An 18,574-nucleotide genomic window follows, 5' to 3' on the forward strand; every position below is an offset into this window, starting at 1 on the left:
AGCCCTGTATCTGATTGAGGAATCACTCATCTTTGGAAAAGAGAGTTTATTACAGAGAAATGTCTCTTTCCAAAATAAAAGCTATACTATACGCTTCTTCTGGGCTATATTCTCAGCAGCATATTAAACATATCAGGTCCCCATAAGGAGAATCATGTGCTAACGGCTGTCTAAATGACTCGGGTAAAGTTTGTAGCATGCGTGCTTGTTGTTTTTGTCGGCGTCCACTTGTCTTTGCACTAGGATGATGTCGAAGTAAATTTGCAGTCATATTCATTGTGTTCCCACTAGTGCTGTCAGCGTAAATCTCGTTGAAATGACGTTAACGCCACAACACGGCAAATCTCCGTTAACGAGCTACCGCGGATCGCCCTGAGCGTGGGGCTGGACGGCCAACACGTTAACGAGCTAACTGCGCTAACACACTAGTTCACACCAATGTAATTGAGCATTGCGTGGCACATCCAACATACTGTTTTACTTTAGTCCATGACGCGCTTACCTTCAGGGTCATACGTCACATGAAAACCAAAATAGTTCCAAACTCCAGATCTGAATGAGGATGGGGGAGGTTCAATTTGCCATGTTGCAACTAGAGCTTAACTTCTGTCTCGCTAGCTTGCCCTGCGCTCAGTGAATCTGCACTCGACTGCTCCGCCTAGGCTGCACTGTCGAGTGCAGATCCACTGAGCGCTCAACACAGACAGCATTGTCAGAAGGAAAGTTGATAAAATAAATTAAAAATTTTGTATTGTTCGATACATATGCGTACCGAAAGCACTGTATCGAACGGTTCAATATCGATACGAATATCGTTGCACCCCTAATAAATAAATAAATATATATATAATGCTAGTGCTGTCAATAGATTTTTAAAAACTAATTAATCTAACAATTTTCTGTAATTAGTCGCAATTAATCGCAATTACTTGATCAATAGCCTGGTTGCAATTACATTTTTTTCAACTTTATATTTAAGCTTGTAACAGACATTTATGCAATATAATGAACTAAATGCAGAATAAACACAAAGAATGTATGCTTAAATTCAAAGAGAATTTAAATAGCTTGAATAATCTCTTAACACAGGTTCTCTCCTGTGTTAAAACTAATCTACTAATAGGTAAGTATACACTAATAATATAATATATATTTGTGCTGTCAAACAATTAAAATGTTTAATCAGATTCATCACAGGGTTACTGTGGATTAATTTGGATTTTAATCACGATTAAATATAATTCATTTTTATTCTATATTAATCACATTTCATTTTGCATGAGCAAACAGACTCCAGGAAAAGGGAAAATATACGCACTTAACATGTTTATAGAACATCTTGCACATTCATGTTAACAAAAAAACTCTGTAAACATTTATCCACTCTCTCTCTGTCACTCTTGGGGAGGCTTCAAGTCCTTGAAACGAGGAACCAAAGCTTGTAACGCGCGTGTTCTCAACGATATTAATAGGTCTGCCAATTGTGTCAGTCAATATGTCCGAGGTAGACTTACTGAGCACCTGATGCTCCGTGAGTGGTTTGTCGCAAGGTGGGTGACGCATTAGCCAAAGTGCTAGCAGCATCCTGTGGAGGCAGATTTCTTTTCTCATGTATTAATCACATATTTAATCATATCACATTAGTTACAGTAATATCACTTTCTCACTTTATTATTGTAAGAGCACTCCTGTCACCAGTTTGCATGCATGTGGAATGTTAACACAGTGAGGCCATTGTAATGGGAGACGTTAAACAGATAGTGAGACTCCTTCTGGTTATCAGGGATGTAAATCCTTAGGTGACGGGCAAGTAGAAAACAAGGTCAGAGGGGCCGTGAGATGGGCCATCATGTAAGAGTTTGAGGAATGTTCTTTGTCTGTGCCTCTGTATATAAGATGTAAGGGCGGTGGCCATAATTTAGAGATGATCCTAGTGTTTCACTCAGATGCTCTCTCCACATTGCACTGTGTTTATTAAACCCACTTCAAATCAAGCTCACCGTGTGCGTTTCAGGTTATTGTTAAAATTTACATAACAATTTGGCGTCACGAACAGGATTCCTCATGTGAGTTTCGCTGAATCGCAGGTACGCGGTGAAAGGCCATCCTGGGGGAAAATTGCCCCAGTCCCACCGTTCTTTTGTTTTCAAAAAGGGGGATCCGCGAGAAGCCTTCAGCGACTCACACATGCAGGAAATTAACGAACTATGAGGAAAGATACGGGAAAAGAATCTGCAACGGTGAGCTGTTTTTGATTTGGGGGGAGTTTTCAAGTGGACCACAGAGAGGGGAACCTCACAAAAACGACGCCTAAATTAAAGACTGTCATGGGAAGGACTCTTCTGTCCTTGGGTTTATGGGTTTTAGCACTTTGTACCGAAGCAAAGGCTGCAGAGGGGGCTGAGCTCAGCAAAGCGGCTACAGGAGCTGTGGGGAGGTTGTGTCCCTGGAGGTGGTCTGGGTGAAGTATATGTTGTGTAAGAGAAAGAGAGATGTCGACAAAGAAAAGAGTTAAATTGGCTGATATGTGTGGGATAAATGATGAGAAGAGGTGTGTTAAATGTGGAAAAGTGGTGTTTTTACCGAATCTGAGAATGAAAGTGTTAATAAGTAGTGATGAAAATTATATTATGGTAAATGGCCTGTATTTGTATAGCGCTTTACTAGTCCCCAAGGACCCCAAAGCGCTTTACACATCCAGTCATCCACCCATTCACGCACACATTCACACACTGGTGATGGCAGCTACATTGTAACCAAACGTTTATTAAATAAATGTTTTAGTGTGTTAGTACAGGTGGCTATGGAACTGGATCAACGTCCTCCACAAGCACAGCGGCTGGAGCAAAATGATAGATTAACATAATTGGAACCACACCCAGCCGTGTTTTGGCTGAATATTACACAGCTTCACTCCATGTACATCTTAACCTGAAGAACAAGCTTTGAGAACAATCAATCTCTCCCTGAAGACAAAAAGCAGTTCGAGAGGAACGGCGTTGACTTCAAGAGTCAACAAGGTGAACAGACAGCAACACTGCCCTAAACCTTAAAGGGTTCAGCAGCATGTACAAATACCATCGTGGATGGAAGCATGCGCTCCCAATCACAAGCTGGGAGGTTCACCAGCCACATCACTGTGTGTGAATGGACTTGAGAAGACTGTCTGAGTTTCACATTTGCCATACTGGGAGTTGAAATGGCAAAGGAAGAGACTGAAAAGAGTGAAAGACAAAAGGCAAAGCTGAAGAAGAACGGCCCACTGGGCCTCTAACATGCCACAACCGTGAACTGCTGCAGATGCAGGAGAGAGACAGAAGCTGTGAGAAGTGGGAAGAGAGCATAGAGAAAAAATGAAGTCTGTTGTTGTTAATGTGAGAACACATGGAAATTGGGTTGGAAAACTTTGGCCGACTGTCTTGTGGAGGCAGAGAAAAAGGATCGCAACAAAGGTAAAACTAAAATGCACACAAACACACATAAACAGAGAAATGTGAAGGAAAGGCAGCTTTAAGGACATGCCCTGCTGAATCTGCAGCTCCACTGCACACACATCCATTAAACCTGCCTACTAACACACACACATGCAATGAAGATCAGCTTGTTGTCTCTCATCAGTGTTAAAATAGTGTAAATTTAACAGACCCTTGTTATCAAATGCTGAGTGTATCCACTGCTCTTCAGGTTGCAGGACAACAGTTTAACTTTTGTGAAAGGAAAAAAAAAGACAATACATTTAGTTTTTAATATGGTAAATTGTGATATGCTTTCTGATTGATTGGAGCAACACAAGTAATTTACTGTATGAAGTAAATTCTCTTTTGTGATAATATTTTGAACTTGCATTCCTGTTGTCCTGTCAACTTAGTGGGTTATAAGCTGATATGCAAATTAGTTGATTGTTACAGGGAAAGAGGACTTGATTATGAAACAAGTGAATAAGATGTAGCAGAGGGTTGAAATGAGTTCTGTGTTTCTGATGTATGGGTGAAGCTTGCACCCAGATACACACCTCTGAATACACAAGAACAAACTTGTTTTGTGAAATACATGACGACATGTTAATGAACAGAGGTAGTGACTCTTAAGTCTGATTTCAGACCATGTAAGCATCAGTTATTAATTAAAGCCAGAAGCAGTGACTGCGGCACTTCATGGCAGGTTCTAACCCCTACAGCATGTTGTTTCACCTCAAAGTAAGACATTTCCTGTGATTTTTTAGGCAGATTTTGGGGTTTTGTTTTAGTACCAGGCTGATTCTGCCAGTTAGGTTTGGGTTGTTTTCTTTTTGTAAGAGAAAGACAGGTTTATATATATTTAGACATGTCCTGAACAAGGCCTAATATGTTTGTTTTTGTAACAGTGCACTTAGGAAAAAACCTGCCAGGTATCATCCCTCTGGGGTGATATTTTGTGTGTTGATGATTTAAAAGCAGGCCTGCAAGATTAGGAGTAAAAGCGCTATAAAATACTTTACTGAGAGCAAATACAAGGTGAGCTTCTTTAGATTACAATGGGCTTCTGAGGAAATTCACCTACCTAGGACGCTGACCATATTAGATGGTAAGTCCTGTGTTTAAAAGGATTGTAGCAATTCAATCCATTTCAAAAGCAATAAGAATTGTTTTTATCTGCAGCTCCACTGCTAATGTTTTTTTTCCTCTGAGGGTCTTTGTGGAGGATTCGGCACAGACATGAGTGAAGATGAAGCAGGATGTGCAGTGAACACAGAACATCTTAGTGTTGGGCCCATTATCATATCACAGTTGAGCTCACAGTGTGAAAAACAAGTGAGTGACATTACCTACGAAAAGTCACTGGTTACAGTAGTTTTAAATAAAAACATGGGATGATCCATGATTTGGGCAAATTATGGCAACAGTAGTGTTTCTAATGATTTTGGGAAATAAACTGCACATGGCACACGTGTGCCTGTGGTGTTGGATGCCTTATTACTCCTATGACCCTACAATTGTTTGCAAGTGTGAAGTTTGTATTTACTCACTGATTTTGGTTTCTAGGTAATTGTGGTGTGGATGCAGGCTCCAGGCGGAGCGAAGAGTTAGACCCACTAAACATGACATTAATACTAATTTTATTCTCTAACACAGGGTTTACTGGGCTGGAGTGAAGTTACTCCGGAGGAGAAGCCCTGATGTTATCTGAGAAATGATCTAACTAACCTTTTCCTTTTTGTTATTCTCCTAGTTCTGATGAGTTGACTCATGGGAGAGACCATGTGTCAAAAGGAGGGATTCCAAGTTTAACATGAAACCTGGAACCCATGGTTTCATGTTAAACCATGATTTTTCCATGATGATTTTCCATGGCTTTTTACTGTGATTTGTGGGATTAACAGTTCATGTACAGGTATTAAACCTCTACAAGGGGTACAGACATCTTCAGATAAGGTTTTGATGACCTATAAGTAAAGTTCACTGAACTGAAAGGAAAATGTGGATTGATGTTGGTTAATATGTTTTCCTCCTAGTAAGGGGCTACAGGTGCAGTACCTACTGCAGTACAGCAGGTTTTCTACATTAAAACTTTAAAAACATCATCTTCAAATGTAAAACTTAAAGCTGATTAACAGCAAATTTAAGAAAAGAGAATGCATTTAATATCAGGTGTCAGAATACAGGAAACCTACAAGTCTGCTAGCTTTGTGAGGAACTAAATGAACTTCCATCAGTGACACTCACAGTGTCCTTACTGAAACTAGAAAAAGCAGAGTCATCCTGTTCATGGCTGATTCTTTTGAGTACATTAGTGAAACATGATACGTGACAAGAACACAACAGACGCTCTTTTTTTTTGTGCTTAAGAAAAACCCAAATGTAAAAGACTCCTTTTAGAAAGAAAATATTTTTATATGCAGATTGATTATGTGCATCAGTTTAAAAAAATTCATCCCTCTAAGCCACTCATCCAAGTTCATCTGGTTTCACCATGCTATATATAACCATGCATATTAAGCTTAACTAAAAGAGTCAAAGGAATGATTTGAAAGACTGGACACGGTTATTTGCTGTTTTTTCCAGTCAGATAAAGTGATCATCTGTTACTGCTTACATTTTTGATTGCCATTTGCTTCTGTTTTGCACAGAGTTAAACAAGCATGAAATGTCTGACTGCATCCTTTTTTGCTGTTTCTATGGTACGTGTCAGAAGGACAGTATAAAATCAGGAGTCAGCGTACGAACCAGCAGCATCTCAGAAGAGAGACTAAGCTACAGAAGGCTTAACCACAGCCATGGATACTGTCAAACATCAGAAAAAGAATACTTCAGGTAAACATTAAATGCTACTAGCTGCACACACTAACATTATTTTACTTAAATTATAACAATGTCCTTTCTGATTATGTTTTTTTCTAACAGCACTCAAAAAATCTAAGTCTGTGAAGAACATCAATCATTACACAAATGTACGCGGTCTGCCTTCTATCGAGAAGATTGTGAGCTCAGTGGAGGACACCCCCAGGCCCATCAGCACCCAGATCATTGGTACAATCCCAGAATGGATCAAAGGAAACTTCCTGAGAAATGGGCCCGGAAAGTTTGAGATCGGAAACCACAAGTGAGTGCTGCGTCTTTGTGTATTTATCCATTCAATTCAGACATCATGAAGCTCACTCCCCTCTGCATTGCATCTATTTCTCTACAGATTTAACCACTGGGTTGATGGCATGGCTCTCCTGCACCAGTTCAAAATATCAAATGGGCAAGTCACTTACAAAAGCCGCTTCCTGTCCAGCGACAGCTACCAGACCAACAAGGAGCACAATCGCATTGCTATATCTGAGTTTGGGACTGTAACCATGCCGGACCCATGTAAAAATGTCTTCCAGCGCTTCCTGTCAAGATTTGAATCACACAGTGAGTATCTTGAAGACAAAGCAGCCTGTTGATGCACTTGCTATAGAATAAGTAATTCAAAGCTTTCTTTCCCTCTAGAGCCCACAGACAATGCCAACATGAGTTTTGTGACCTACAAAGGTGACTATTATGTCAGTACAGAAACCAACATCATGCACAAGGTGGACCCTGACACACTGGAGACGACTGAAAAGGTACCATGAGTGTAAAGGTTGCCGGTTCGAGCCCCGGCTCAGACAGTCTCGGTCGTTGTGTCCTTGGGCAAGACACTGGTGCCTACTGGTGGTGGTCAGAGGGCCCGGTGGCGCCAGTGTCCGGCAGCCTCGCCTCTGTCAGTGCGCCCCAGGGCGGCTGTGGCTACAATGTAGCTGCCATCACCAGTGTGTGGATGTGTGTCTGAATGGGTGGATGATTGTGTATAGTGTAAAGCGCTTTGGGGTCCTTAGGACCAAGTAAAGCGCTATACAAATACAGCCCATTTACCGTTTAATGATATACGTGCAGCTGAAGTTTTAGTGGCACATGTATCAAACTGTAAAAGTAGGTATAGAAGCAATAAAAACTGCAAACCTTTTGTGCCATTGCATTTGTTTGTATTAGGTGGACTGGAACAAATTCATTGCTGTGAATGGAGCCACAGCACACCCTCATACTGAGCCTGATGGTACGACATACAACATGGGAAATTCCTACACCTCGAAAGGTATTTAAGAAACATCAGATCCATTTCCACACTACAGGTTACGGATCAAAGATCTAACAGTATCTGGCATGACAGGATCATACTACAACATTATCCAAGTGCCACCAACCAAGAAAACAGAAGATGAAACCCTGGAGGGAGCCACAGTGCTGTGCTCGATTCCTTCAGTGGACAAGACCAAACCTTCATACTATCACAGCTTTGGTGAGCAAAAAGTCTCATGCAGTAAAGCATGCACATCTTGAATTTGGGAATAAAAAAGCACAGGTATCACAATGGAGTGGTACTCTGAGTTGATGTATGGAATGAAAATGATTAAAATCATTGGTTTTCTTATAGTCCTATAGTCTTACTGGAGCTGAGTCCCGCTGCAAAGAATCATAAATAGAAACTTCTTCTCATTTCGTTATAGCAATGTCTGAGAACTACGTGGTGTTCATTGAACAGCCCATCAAGCTGGACCTGCTGAAGATTATGACAGGCAAGCTACGAAGAAAAAGTATCAGTGATGGCTTATTCTGGGACCCGAAACGCAACACAATCTTCCATCTGATCCACAAACACACTGGGAAGGTAGGACTAACTCTAACAGAGTTTATCTTTACTGCTTTTTGCCATTCTGTAACTAACTCTGTAAACCCATGTATTCACATACATCATAATCCCATGCACTGATCAGAAGTTGCCCTTGAATTTGCCCCACTCAGAGTATGGCTTAAATGTTCCACAAAGCACTTGGTCAATAGACTACAGCTCTGTGTGAACGTACATAAAAAGTATTTTGAGTGCTCAAATTGAATAAGTACCAATATAGATTCCATATTTAGCAAGAAGATGGAGTATAAAATTTTCAAACAACATTAAGCTGCACCTATAAATTGCATGGGTGTAATTCATAAAGACACTCAAGTGCTTTTAAGTGGTGAGTAACACCAAAGAAATATAATTTCCCCCACCAAACAGAAGCCTAAAGTGTTTCTGAATACGTTATTCTAGGCTATATTATTTATTTAAGAAATGCTCCATATGTATTCGGGCACTTGTTAGTCAGTGCAGCCAAATCTCTAACTCCAGTGCCCATATGGTGTCACAGAGCCCCAACAGCAGGATTTAAGTGGAAACTAAAACCTAAAAGACCAAAACTCTTAAAATATAACAGTGAATTAATTTACAGTGAAAATATTACAACTAAAGTTTTACAAATTTACGGCGATGATACTGGTTCCCAATGGACGGGTGTGGACAGGTTTGATATGGGAAACATGAACATCAATTCAAGTCAAAGTTTATTTATATACCACATTTTGAAACAACCTCTATTGACCAAAGTGCTGTGCAAGTTATATAAAATATACACTGTATAAAAACACTTGCTAAATTAACAATAAATATAAACAAAAAATCTAATAAAACAAGTAAATAAAACTTTAATCAAAGCTTTATTCGCCACATGCAGGTTGCCCTCCAGTGAAATGGGACACCCCCCCGAGCTTGCTTACACACACACACACACACACACACACACACACACACACACACACACACACACACACACACACACACACACACACACACAACACAGACATTACATGGGGATACAGGTCAGAGATCTGTAGCGTTACAGAAAAACACTGAAATGTACACTACAGTGGGAAACTACAAGAGGAAAAAAAGAGACCTCTACTCATGCTGTGCTTCCATGGTAGGACAGCATGAGAAGAGGAAACAAAAAAACTCCTCTGCACAAAAAAGCACATATATGTCCACAGCACAACATTGTGAAAGACATGACAAGCCATAGGATTGGGTGGGGGGTGAGGAGTAATCCGAAGCAAACACAGCAGTCGCCCTGCACAGCGCTACCATTCCAGCGCGGCACATAGACCCACCGTGTTCCCCCGCAGGAAACAAGCATCGAAGGCGTTTGGAAAGAGAGGGGGATGAGTGTGTGCTTATCAGTGTAAGTGTATGTGTGTGCGCGTGTTCATAGTTCAGCTGAGACAGTGTCCTTCGCCCTGCTAGGCTAAGTAAACAGTCTACCAGCCAACCCAGGTGGCCTTGCATGGAATGGGAAGGAACAGACTCACAGTCGTTATCAGGGAGTGGTGTGACAGTCGTGCTTTAGCAGCGTTCAGGTCCCCAGGACAAGCTCCAGCCTTGTGCATTCTTTTCTCACCGACTCTGTCCTGCTGAGAGAAACTCTGATGTTGATGACCGGGAATCTCTGGCTGTTAAGTTAGCCTTGGAGGAATAGCGACACTTGCTAGAGGGGGCAGAGCACTATTCATGAACTGGGCTTATCATTAGAATTTAAGATATCTCAGAACAGATAAAAAGGTTAAACGTCCAGCAGGCCTGCTGAGATTTATTCTTTGCATGCTTTACCTTCTCCATCTCCTACCACCCAGGGCCAAGGAACATCAAGCCTAATGCTCTCTCTCTCACCAGTTTGCCACCAGCATCAATTCCCCAGAGCTTGCCAGTATCCAGCTTGGTTCCTGTAAGGTTGGTGGCCTGGGGAATCAAGGACACCATCCGACACGGGGCAAGACCTCCCAGGAGGCAGTTCGTCCCTGCCTCCGCCTGCACCACGGTGCTCCATTGGAGTCACACGTCCAAGTTCTCGTGTTATCCCGGCTTGAGTAGAACGATTTCCTTACTCAGTTCTCACTTTTGGTGGGATTCATTAGAAAGAGAAATGAAGGATTTTGTAGCTACTGGTTTAACAGAAAATGTTAAAATGCATGAAGTGATGGTGCTTTTTTACTTTAGTGCGAACAGCTCATGAATTTCAAAGCAGTTCTACAGTCCAACACTGGTCTCTCAATCTCCCGTTGGAGAGCTGCGAGCTTCGCCATACTTGCGTTCTGTGATGTTGTCATTTCTTGTGCTCAAGGAGCCGATTTCTGAGAACTCACGGCAGTGTGCCTCCCCAAGATGTCATCCAATTTGCGCCCAGAGATCTTATTCCGAGCGAGCCCTTCCGAGATGTATCCAGTCTGCAGTCAGAGATCTTATTCTGAGTATTCACAGCAGCCGTAGCCTCTCCAAGATCTTATCCGTGCTGACTCAATGAGCCCATTTTGAGAAACTCACGCCTCTCCCATCGTTCCAATCCCAGCGGGCAGCTTTGTGGGGATTTGAACAGCCGGTTCCGCTTTCTTAATTCTTCGATAAGTCAGGGCCAAGCCAGCTCCGAATCCGCCAGAACCCTGTTACCATGGTTCCGAATAGGTAGATAGCTTCAGCACTCAGGCTCACCCAAGCCCAGACTTCTCGTTGAGAAAGGGGTGTCAATTGCATTTAGGGACCAGTTGATCCAATCCATAATTCTTTTAGATTTTAGAGAACAGACTGAGAGAGAATGTTCCAGGGAAAAGTAATAAAAAACACGAGACAAGACAAGGACATGAGGAGCTAAACAGGGAAGATAAGGGAGAGGAGAGGAGAAAAAGTGTGACCGCCTTCGCTGAGAGCCAAACGAAAAGAGAATTAATTGCATGAAAATCACAGTATTCTGTTCAACTAAACCTAAAAGCAAGCAAGAACAAATGGGTTTTCAAAGTGTTTCAAAATGATTGAGAGACTGGACAGCTCCAGTGTGAAAAGGTAAGTTATTGAAAGATTAGGAGCCACCACAGGCTCTATTGCCTCTGGTTATAAACCTGGATAACAGAATCTCCAGGAGCAGCTGGTTCGTGGACCTCAGACATTATGAATCTTCATATTTCTGGGAAAATTTAGGTAAGCAGAAACAAGACTGATCATGGGACAAATGAAATTTGGAGAGAACCTTTTTTGATTCAGTACATAATGGAATGCTGTTAGCGGACAACCACATCTTTTGACCTAGTTGGCAGGATGTATGTTTACAATTGGCCAGAGAAGCTTGGGCGGACTTTCAAAGGTGGCGGCAATGGCAAATATGGTGGAGGTCAGAAGGAACAGAGAGCTCACTTCCAGTTGTGTTTAAGACTGGTGGTTAATAGCCAGGGGAGGCCTCGAATGATGACAGCCTGGTGGCAGATTAAGTCATATTGTGAGGATACGCTATCTAGTATAGCTGAGAACTGTCTAGGATAGCTGAGTGGTTGGCGGAAGTGACACATCTGAGTGCAGTTCTTGATTTGCTAGCTCAGTTTGGCCGGTCTGCGGGTGGAAACCTTATGACAGTGACCTGGGGCTGCTTCACGGCATCTTCTGGGATGTGGTGAAGCCGGAAAAGCATGGTCTGTGAGGACTGGCTGGACTCAAAAGCAGCGGTCCCAGCGGTCCTGCATTTGATTTAAAGCTGTTCTGCAGCAATGGAGGTTGATCAAGCCTTGAAAGCTGGTGCTAATAATTCCCACAGGTGTTCCAACTTTTCTGGATTACTTACAGCCCCATCTGTCTGCATAAAACCAATGTTGGAACTAGGGGTAGGTTTTGATTATCGATTTTAATTGATTCTAGCTTTAACCTCCTAAGACCCAAACTCTTCCACGGCATGCATTTTTAATTTCTCTTTGATAATTGGGCATATTGGAGCCCGATGAATGTAAAAACAAAGAATCACCAGATTTTTTTTTTTTTTTTTTTTTTACCCGATTTTTGTTCCTAAGAAAAATGAGAGCCACGTATGAGGATATTCGTTTTAAATTTTGATGGAACAGTGGCAGTATAATGTCCTTGTAAGTGGATATCAGGCCCTTGTAGAGCAAAATTTAGTATTTTGGTCTAGACAACCCAAAATGCGATGTCCACATATGTGGACGCCAGGTCCTAGGAGGTTAATAATGTGATATCGATTCATTAAAATCATAAATCGATTTTTAAATATAAATTTATTTTACCCGAAATGCCAGAATCTCAGGTTGAACCTTACAAAATTTCGACAACCACCAAACAGCTTAAACAGTAAATGAGAGCAGGTACACGGATTCTGCACAAAGACGTAAACACAAAGCGTGGACCCGCGGATCAGAATCAGTGAGCTGTCGGCTTTCAGCCCTGACGGCGTGTCCGTGTACGAGCACTCGGGTGAAAAAGCCGACAGCTCACAGATTCTGATTCATTGGCAGGTCCATGCTTTGTGTTTACATCTTTTTTTGCGCTCGATTCTGCTTGAAGCTGTAGGCTTTGTCTCTCTCCAAACAAATTTGACTGAACCAGTAGCAAAAGAAGATCCAAACTAAGCCTCACATTTCGCTTCACATAAACATCGTCATGAATTCTCTCTGACTTTTGCTGTTTTGCTTCCACCACGGTAAAATCACTTCCTGCAGAGCTCTCTGTCTCTCTCTCTGTACTTCGAGAATAGTTTCCCATCTAAAAACCCTCTTTTCTGCATTATTCGCTTGCTTTATCACACACCAATCTACCGTTATGTACAGCGCTGTGTGTTTGTTTTTGTTTTTAATTTAACTGACTTCCGAGAACAAAGTCTAATTTCTGCTGTTCAATACTGAAGAAATTTAAACTTTTTTAAATTATGCAAAACTGCAAAACACTTGGCTGTGTCTCTAATAAAACCTCTAACTTTGCTCTGCTTCACTTCAGCAGCATCAGCTAATGTTTATATGTTGATTCATGGTTTTCTTTTGTTTTCGTTCTACTGCAGAAAATTTTTAAGGTGGTTATCTGCTATAAAAACACAGGCCAGGAAAATCTCCTTCGTGTTTTTCCTGTGTTTTATGCTCTGTTATGCTCTGTTACCAAAATGCTCCGGTACCTCTTGCCAGAGGTGAAGAGTGTGTGAGAGGGTTGTGTGGGGTCATCCACAATGCTGGTGGGTGCAACAAGTGTCTGTGATGGAGGGAAGAGGAGGCTTCGATGATCTTCTTAGCTGTTCTCACTATCTGTTGTAAGGTACTGTGATCCATAGGGTGCAGTTACCATACCAGACAGTGATGCAGCTCCTCAGGATGTTCCCAATAGTCCTCCTGTAGAAGGTGGTGAGAATGGCTGGTGGGAGATGGGCTTTTCTCAACTTCCGCAGGAAGTAGAGAGGCTGTTGGGCCTTCTTAGTTATGGAGCTGGTGTTGAGGGACCAAGAGAGGCTCTCTGCCAGGTGGACACCAAGGAATTTGGTGCTCTTGATGACCTCCACAGAGGATCCATTGATGTTAAGTGGACAGTGATCTCCTGAAGTCAACAATCATATCCTTTGTTTTGTCTACGTTCAGAGACAAGTTGTTGACTCTACACCAGTCTGTTAGTTCTTGTACCACCTCTCTGTACATTGACTCGTCGTTCTTGCGCATGAAACCCACCATAGTCATGTCATCAGTGAACTTGATGATGTGGTTCAAACTGTGCATCGCTGCACAGTCATAAGTCAGCAGAGTGAACAGCAGTGGGCTGAGCACACAGCCCTGAGGGACTCCAGTGCTCAGTGTGGTTGTGTTAGAAGTGCTGTTACCGATCCGGACTGTCTGAGGTCTCTCCGTCAGAAAGTCCAGGATCCAGCCACGGAGGAAGGTGTTCTGGCCCAGCAGGCTCAGTTTAACAATCAGTTGCTAAGGAATGAGTGTGTTAAATGCTAAACTGAAATCTATGAACAGCATTCGTACATACATGTCTTTATTGTCCAGGTGGGTGAGGGCAAGACGTAGGGTGGTGGCGATGGCGTCATCCTTTGACCAGTTGGGGCGATAGAGGAACTGCTGTGGGTCCAGTGTGGGTAGCAGCCGGCTCTCAATGTGCCTCATGACGAGCCTCTCGAAGCACTTCTTCGTGATGGGTGTGAGTGCAATGGGATGGTGCAATTAATGCATTAACCCCAAGAAAGACAATGCAGTGGTTGCTAGTGTCAATCTTCCGAAATCATGTAAGCAGATTCATCCAGCTCACAAAGACGTACTGAAAACACCAAACAACACACTGGACAAATAATGTCATCCCCTACCTACTACATATATTTTTCTAAAGTGAAAAAACTGCAACATATCGCAGGGAAAATGTCACAGCTGAGGAATTTAGTGAAAGACTTTATAATTAGCTTTTAGGAGACGCACTAAGGCCAAGTGAATAAACACATTTTTCCATAAAGGTTCATTCATAAAGAATAATTTGCAGTAATGTAGCACAATGTAAAGGTGATTAGTGTCATAATTTTTCTTCAAGAGATATACTAAAAATAAAGATATCTTTGGACACAAAGATTCGTAGAAATGTGAAGATGTAAAAACACAACTTTATTGTTTTTGTCATTAAAAAAAATCAATGAATAATCGTAACTAATGACTGAGATCTGAATACTGATCATAATAATTGTGATACTAGTTTTGGCCATAGTTGTCCAGACCTACATTGTAGTATGAGTGAAACTTGCAAAAGGAATGCCAATTTCCACTTGACACCTGGTGCTCTGCTCTAGCCTGTAATATTAGTTCCTGATTGACCTTTACAGTAGCTACGCTTGTGAATGTTAGATAAAATGTAAGCTATGTTGTTTTTTCCTGTGTTTCACTGTGTTTAGAGTTAAGTAGTTCAGCTTTGGTTAAGTGTATACGTTGCTTTCTTTGGTTGTGAGAGCTGTGACACCATGGGTGTAGTGGGTTGGAAACTTGTGTGAAGACCTGTGATGTGAAACCTCTCGTTATGACTATTAGAGATGATATCTGCTTTCCATAAATGTTGCAAATGCTAAAGTTTCAAGTGACGATTTCCATTTGAACATTTAGTAACTTAAGATGGTTTGTTACATTTTTTTTTTTTTTTTTTTTTTCTATGTGAGTTTTGGAACCATTAGAAAGGGGAAAAAACTCAGATTAATTTAAATATTAAGTAAAATTATTTTAATATGAACTATTATGTAATCAATGAATGTAAACAGTGCCACAGTGCATTTCCATTGTTGTTTTTGTGTTTCAGGTAAGCTCCCTCAAGTATCTTGCAAAGCCACTATCAACCTTCCATCAGATCAATGCATATGAGGAGGATGGATTCTTGATCATAGATTTGTGTGCATCAGATGATGGCCAGGCAATCACAAACTACAACATCCAGAACATGCGCAAGTCTGGAGAAGCTCTTGATGAGGTAAGTTAGTTAAGTAAAGCTCATTACTGACTTTTCTGTGCAGTTTATGGAAAATCCTTAGGCTGCTTTTGGTTTATCTGAAGAAAAGATTGCTTGTTGAATAGGGCTGCCACGATTAGTCGACTAGTCACGAATTAGTAGGATTTAAGAGTGTAATAACGGACTGAAACAGAAGATGGCAGCACTGCATGTACAAGGATGCCAGCTGCCGTTAAACCCCAAAGAAGAAGAAACTGTCCCAGAATTCATAGCGCGACCCATCGCGGCCCTGCTCAGTTTCCAACAATGGCAGCAGCTAGTTAGTTTTAATGTTACTCGTATTATTCTTTCTGGGTCACAAAATAAACGTTTAACATATTTTCAGGCTGTGTAAACTTCAAATATCTGCTCAGTTTATCAAGACACCACATAGTTTCAAAAGCGCTCCGACGTTTTCGGAGACGTCTGTTACCCACTAGCTCGATAGCTAGCTGGGGGAAAGGCTCACTAGAGCCGTGAGAACACCGGACTCCCGGCAAATCGTTTTCAAACCCACCGCCGTCTTTCGCTACCCAGGTTAAACATATATAAGTCACTTAGATAATTTAAAAATGTTATTGTTTGGCTTTTTCAGTATTTTATTTGTTGCTGAGTAAATCTGTTTGGCTGAGATTAAAGTTATAGTTTTTACACAGCTGAATAAACGTCAAGCAGACAGCTGATTATCAGAAGTGTGAGATGCTCGAGAATTTACTCCGGTGTCCTGTTATATTTTAGATAGCAAGGAGTTTATTAAACTTCACCGAAACAATCTGCAAATTTCATTCAAATTCAATAAACTATCATCTCGTCTTTATTCTTAGTTAGCACAAACCTTAAACACTTCAAGCTGTAAGCTAATGATAGTTATATAAGAGCAGATGCTGCTGGTGCAATAAGCTGTATGCTGTACGTCCAATGGATGATGATCTGATTAGTCGACTAATCGCAAAAATAATCGGTGACTAGTCGACTATCAACATAATCGTTTGTGGCAGCCCTATTGTTGAAGTTAACAAGATCTTCCTCGTCAGGTGTACAACACCTTGAGTAGAGCCTTCCCCCGGCGATTTGTGCTGCCTCTCAATGTGGGCCCTGACACACCCTACAACCAGAACTTGATTACCCTGCTGAACAGCATAGCTACTTCTGTAAGAATTGCCAAGAACAAGGTAGGGCAAACAGCATGATTAACATACATGTATCAACATGTTACTACTCCCATTCTTATAGTTTCAGTTTTTTATTGTAAATATCCCGCAAAAACAGTAGGATTTTACAGTCTACAGTCTCTTCTATATAAACGCTTAATTGGACTTTGCTATTAAAATGTCAACATGTAGCACTTTCACTACATGAATCTCAGTGATTACCTGTGTTGCTTTTTTTGTTTTTTTAAACCTGTGCAGGTGTTCTGTACCCATGAGGACCTGCATGGGGAGGATCTCCATGAATACGGAGGTCTGGAGTTTCCTCAGATCAACTATCACAAATTCAACACCCATCCCTACCGCTACTTCTATGGCTGTGGCTTTAGACACCTTGTAGGGGACACGCTGATTAAGATGGATCTCCACGGAAAACGCATGAAGGCATGTTGTTTTATTGGAGCAAAGAAAAGAGAGCTCGCATTTCCAATCTGTGGAACAAGTTAACCCCCACAACTGAAATCAATAGTTTCCAGATAGAAACCGATATAATTGGTTCTATTTTAGTTCATTCACAGAGAGCGCAACTCACCCCAAAGGGGAAAGGGTTATATTAAAGTGTTTTATGCTGATGTCAGCCTTGGTAATATAGAAATCTAGTGTAGTATATTACTGTATGTATATGTAGTAACTTTGTGTCATTGTGAAATTATATAATGTTGTATTGAAAAACAACAGGCCTTAGTTATATACCAGGCCTCAGGGGACGCCTGGTATATAACTAGTATAAGACTGAAGACAATCCATAAAAATTGTGGGTAATATGGAGTTAACAAACAGTAAACAAAGTTAGAGAGGACTGTCCCACAGGTATTGAGATAGCATTGTTATTGTGATTTTTCTTTTGTCATCATGAATGTGATATTGTGTGTAAATGTTCCCTCACAGGTGTGGGAACATCCTGGTCAGTATCCATCTGAGCCGGTCTTTGTTCCCTCTCCTAATGCTACAGAGGAGGATGATGGTGTTATCATGTCTGTGGTCATCACTCCAGACGAGGTTAGTCAGGCTCAGCCATTTTGGACAGGGTACTCTTTATAGATACAGTTTCCTCATACAAATGTAAAACATGGCTGAGCACGAGCTTGGACATCGTGCCGTTGTGTTTTCTACACTGTCTTGTACACCAAGTATTTCTTTACCCATGTCTCTGTTCTCTCCAGGACAAGAGTACATTCCTTCTGGTGTTAGATGCCAAGACATTCGAGGAGCTGGGCAGGGCGGTGGTACCTGTCAACATCCCCTATGGCTTCCACGGGACATTCAATGCCACGGCTTAGACGTCTGATGGATGTACATGTGACTTCACAGGGACACACCTACACTGTGTACATGTTGACTTAAAAGCAAAGACCCTCATTTAAAGAATTCCTTTATTTTCATGTCATAGTGATATGTTAAAGCATACATGCCTTTTTTCAGACTTAATAAAACCTTAAGTGTCGATATAATCTGTGTTGAAATAAAATCCTTTGTTTCTATTGTTTTTCCACAGCTATCTGTAAATGAAAGTCGTGAGGGTTTTTTTTAATATCTGCTATTTCATGCATTGCTATTAAAAAAGTAAAACTGATTTTATGATACTGTTAAGGTAATGCACAAATTAACACAGAACACATTTTGGAGAAACCTCTGTGACTTTAAAATGTACAATTTCAGAAACATTCACGAGTCACTGAGCCTTCTGTCAATAAATAAAGCTGCATTTAAACACCTGGTAACAACATTTATTCTCATAAGAAATG

The 18,574-nt window shown here is 41.3% G+C and overlaps 1 protein-coding gene across 5 annotated transcripts; it reads left to right on the forward strand.

Annotated features, from left to right (window-relative positions):
• The first annotated feature begins 2,963 nt into the window (after window positions 1-2,963).
• On the forward strand, window positions 2,964-18,310 carry bco2b (beta-carotene oxygenase 2b). Of its 5 annotated transcripts, none has more exons than XM_040006412.1 (13): window positions 2,964-3,452; window positions 6,107-6,290; window positions 6,381-6,579; window positions 6,667-6,878; window positions 6,957-7,072; window positions 7,479-7,581; window positions 7,657-7,785; window positions 7,994-8,154; window positions 15,436-15,603; window positions 16,656-16,793; window positions 17,031-17,213; window positions 17,718-17,828; window positions 17,993-18,310. In XM_040006412.1, the coding sequence occupies exons 2-13, from the start codon at window positions 6,254-6,256 to the stop codon at window positions 18,107-18,109; spliced, it is 1,674 nt and encodes a 557-aa protein (XP_039862346.1). In that variant the 5' UTR covers window positions 2,964-3,452; window positions 6,107-6,253; the 3' UTR covers window positions 18,110-18,310. The 5 variants fall into 5 exon arrangements, with proteins under 5 accessions (XP_039862346.1, XP_039862345.1, XP_039862349.1 ...); XM_040006411.1 differs by having other exon boundaries at window positions 6,169-6,290; XM_040006415.1 differs by having other exon boundaries at window positions 6,172-6,290.
• Window positions 18,311-18,574: the final 264 nt, after the last annotated feature.

Source organism: Simochromis diagramma, unplaced genomic scaffold, assembly GCF_900408965.1.
Source record: "Simochromis diagramma unplaced genomic scaffold, fSimDia1.1 OVJJ01000024.1, whole genome shotgun sequence".
Lineage (NCBI taxonomy): Eukaryota > Metazoa > Chordata > Actinopteri > Cichliformes > Cichlidae > Simochromis > Simochromis diagramma.

Excerpts from the sequence above, each read along its gene's own strand:
- bco2b (XM_040006412.1), top strand. The coding sequence starts at position 6,254 with ATGGATACTGTCAAACATCAGAAAAAGAATACTTCAG. Across the intron at positions 6,580-6,666 it reads TTTGAGATCGGAAACCACAA|ATTTAACCACTGGGTTGATG; the intron begins GTGAGTGCTGCG and ends ATTTCTCTACAG. Across the intron at positions 17,829-17,992 it reads TGGTCATCACTCCAGACGAG|GACAAGAGTACATTCCTTCT; the intron begins GTTAGTCAGGCT and ends TGTTCTCTCCAG.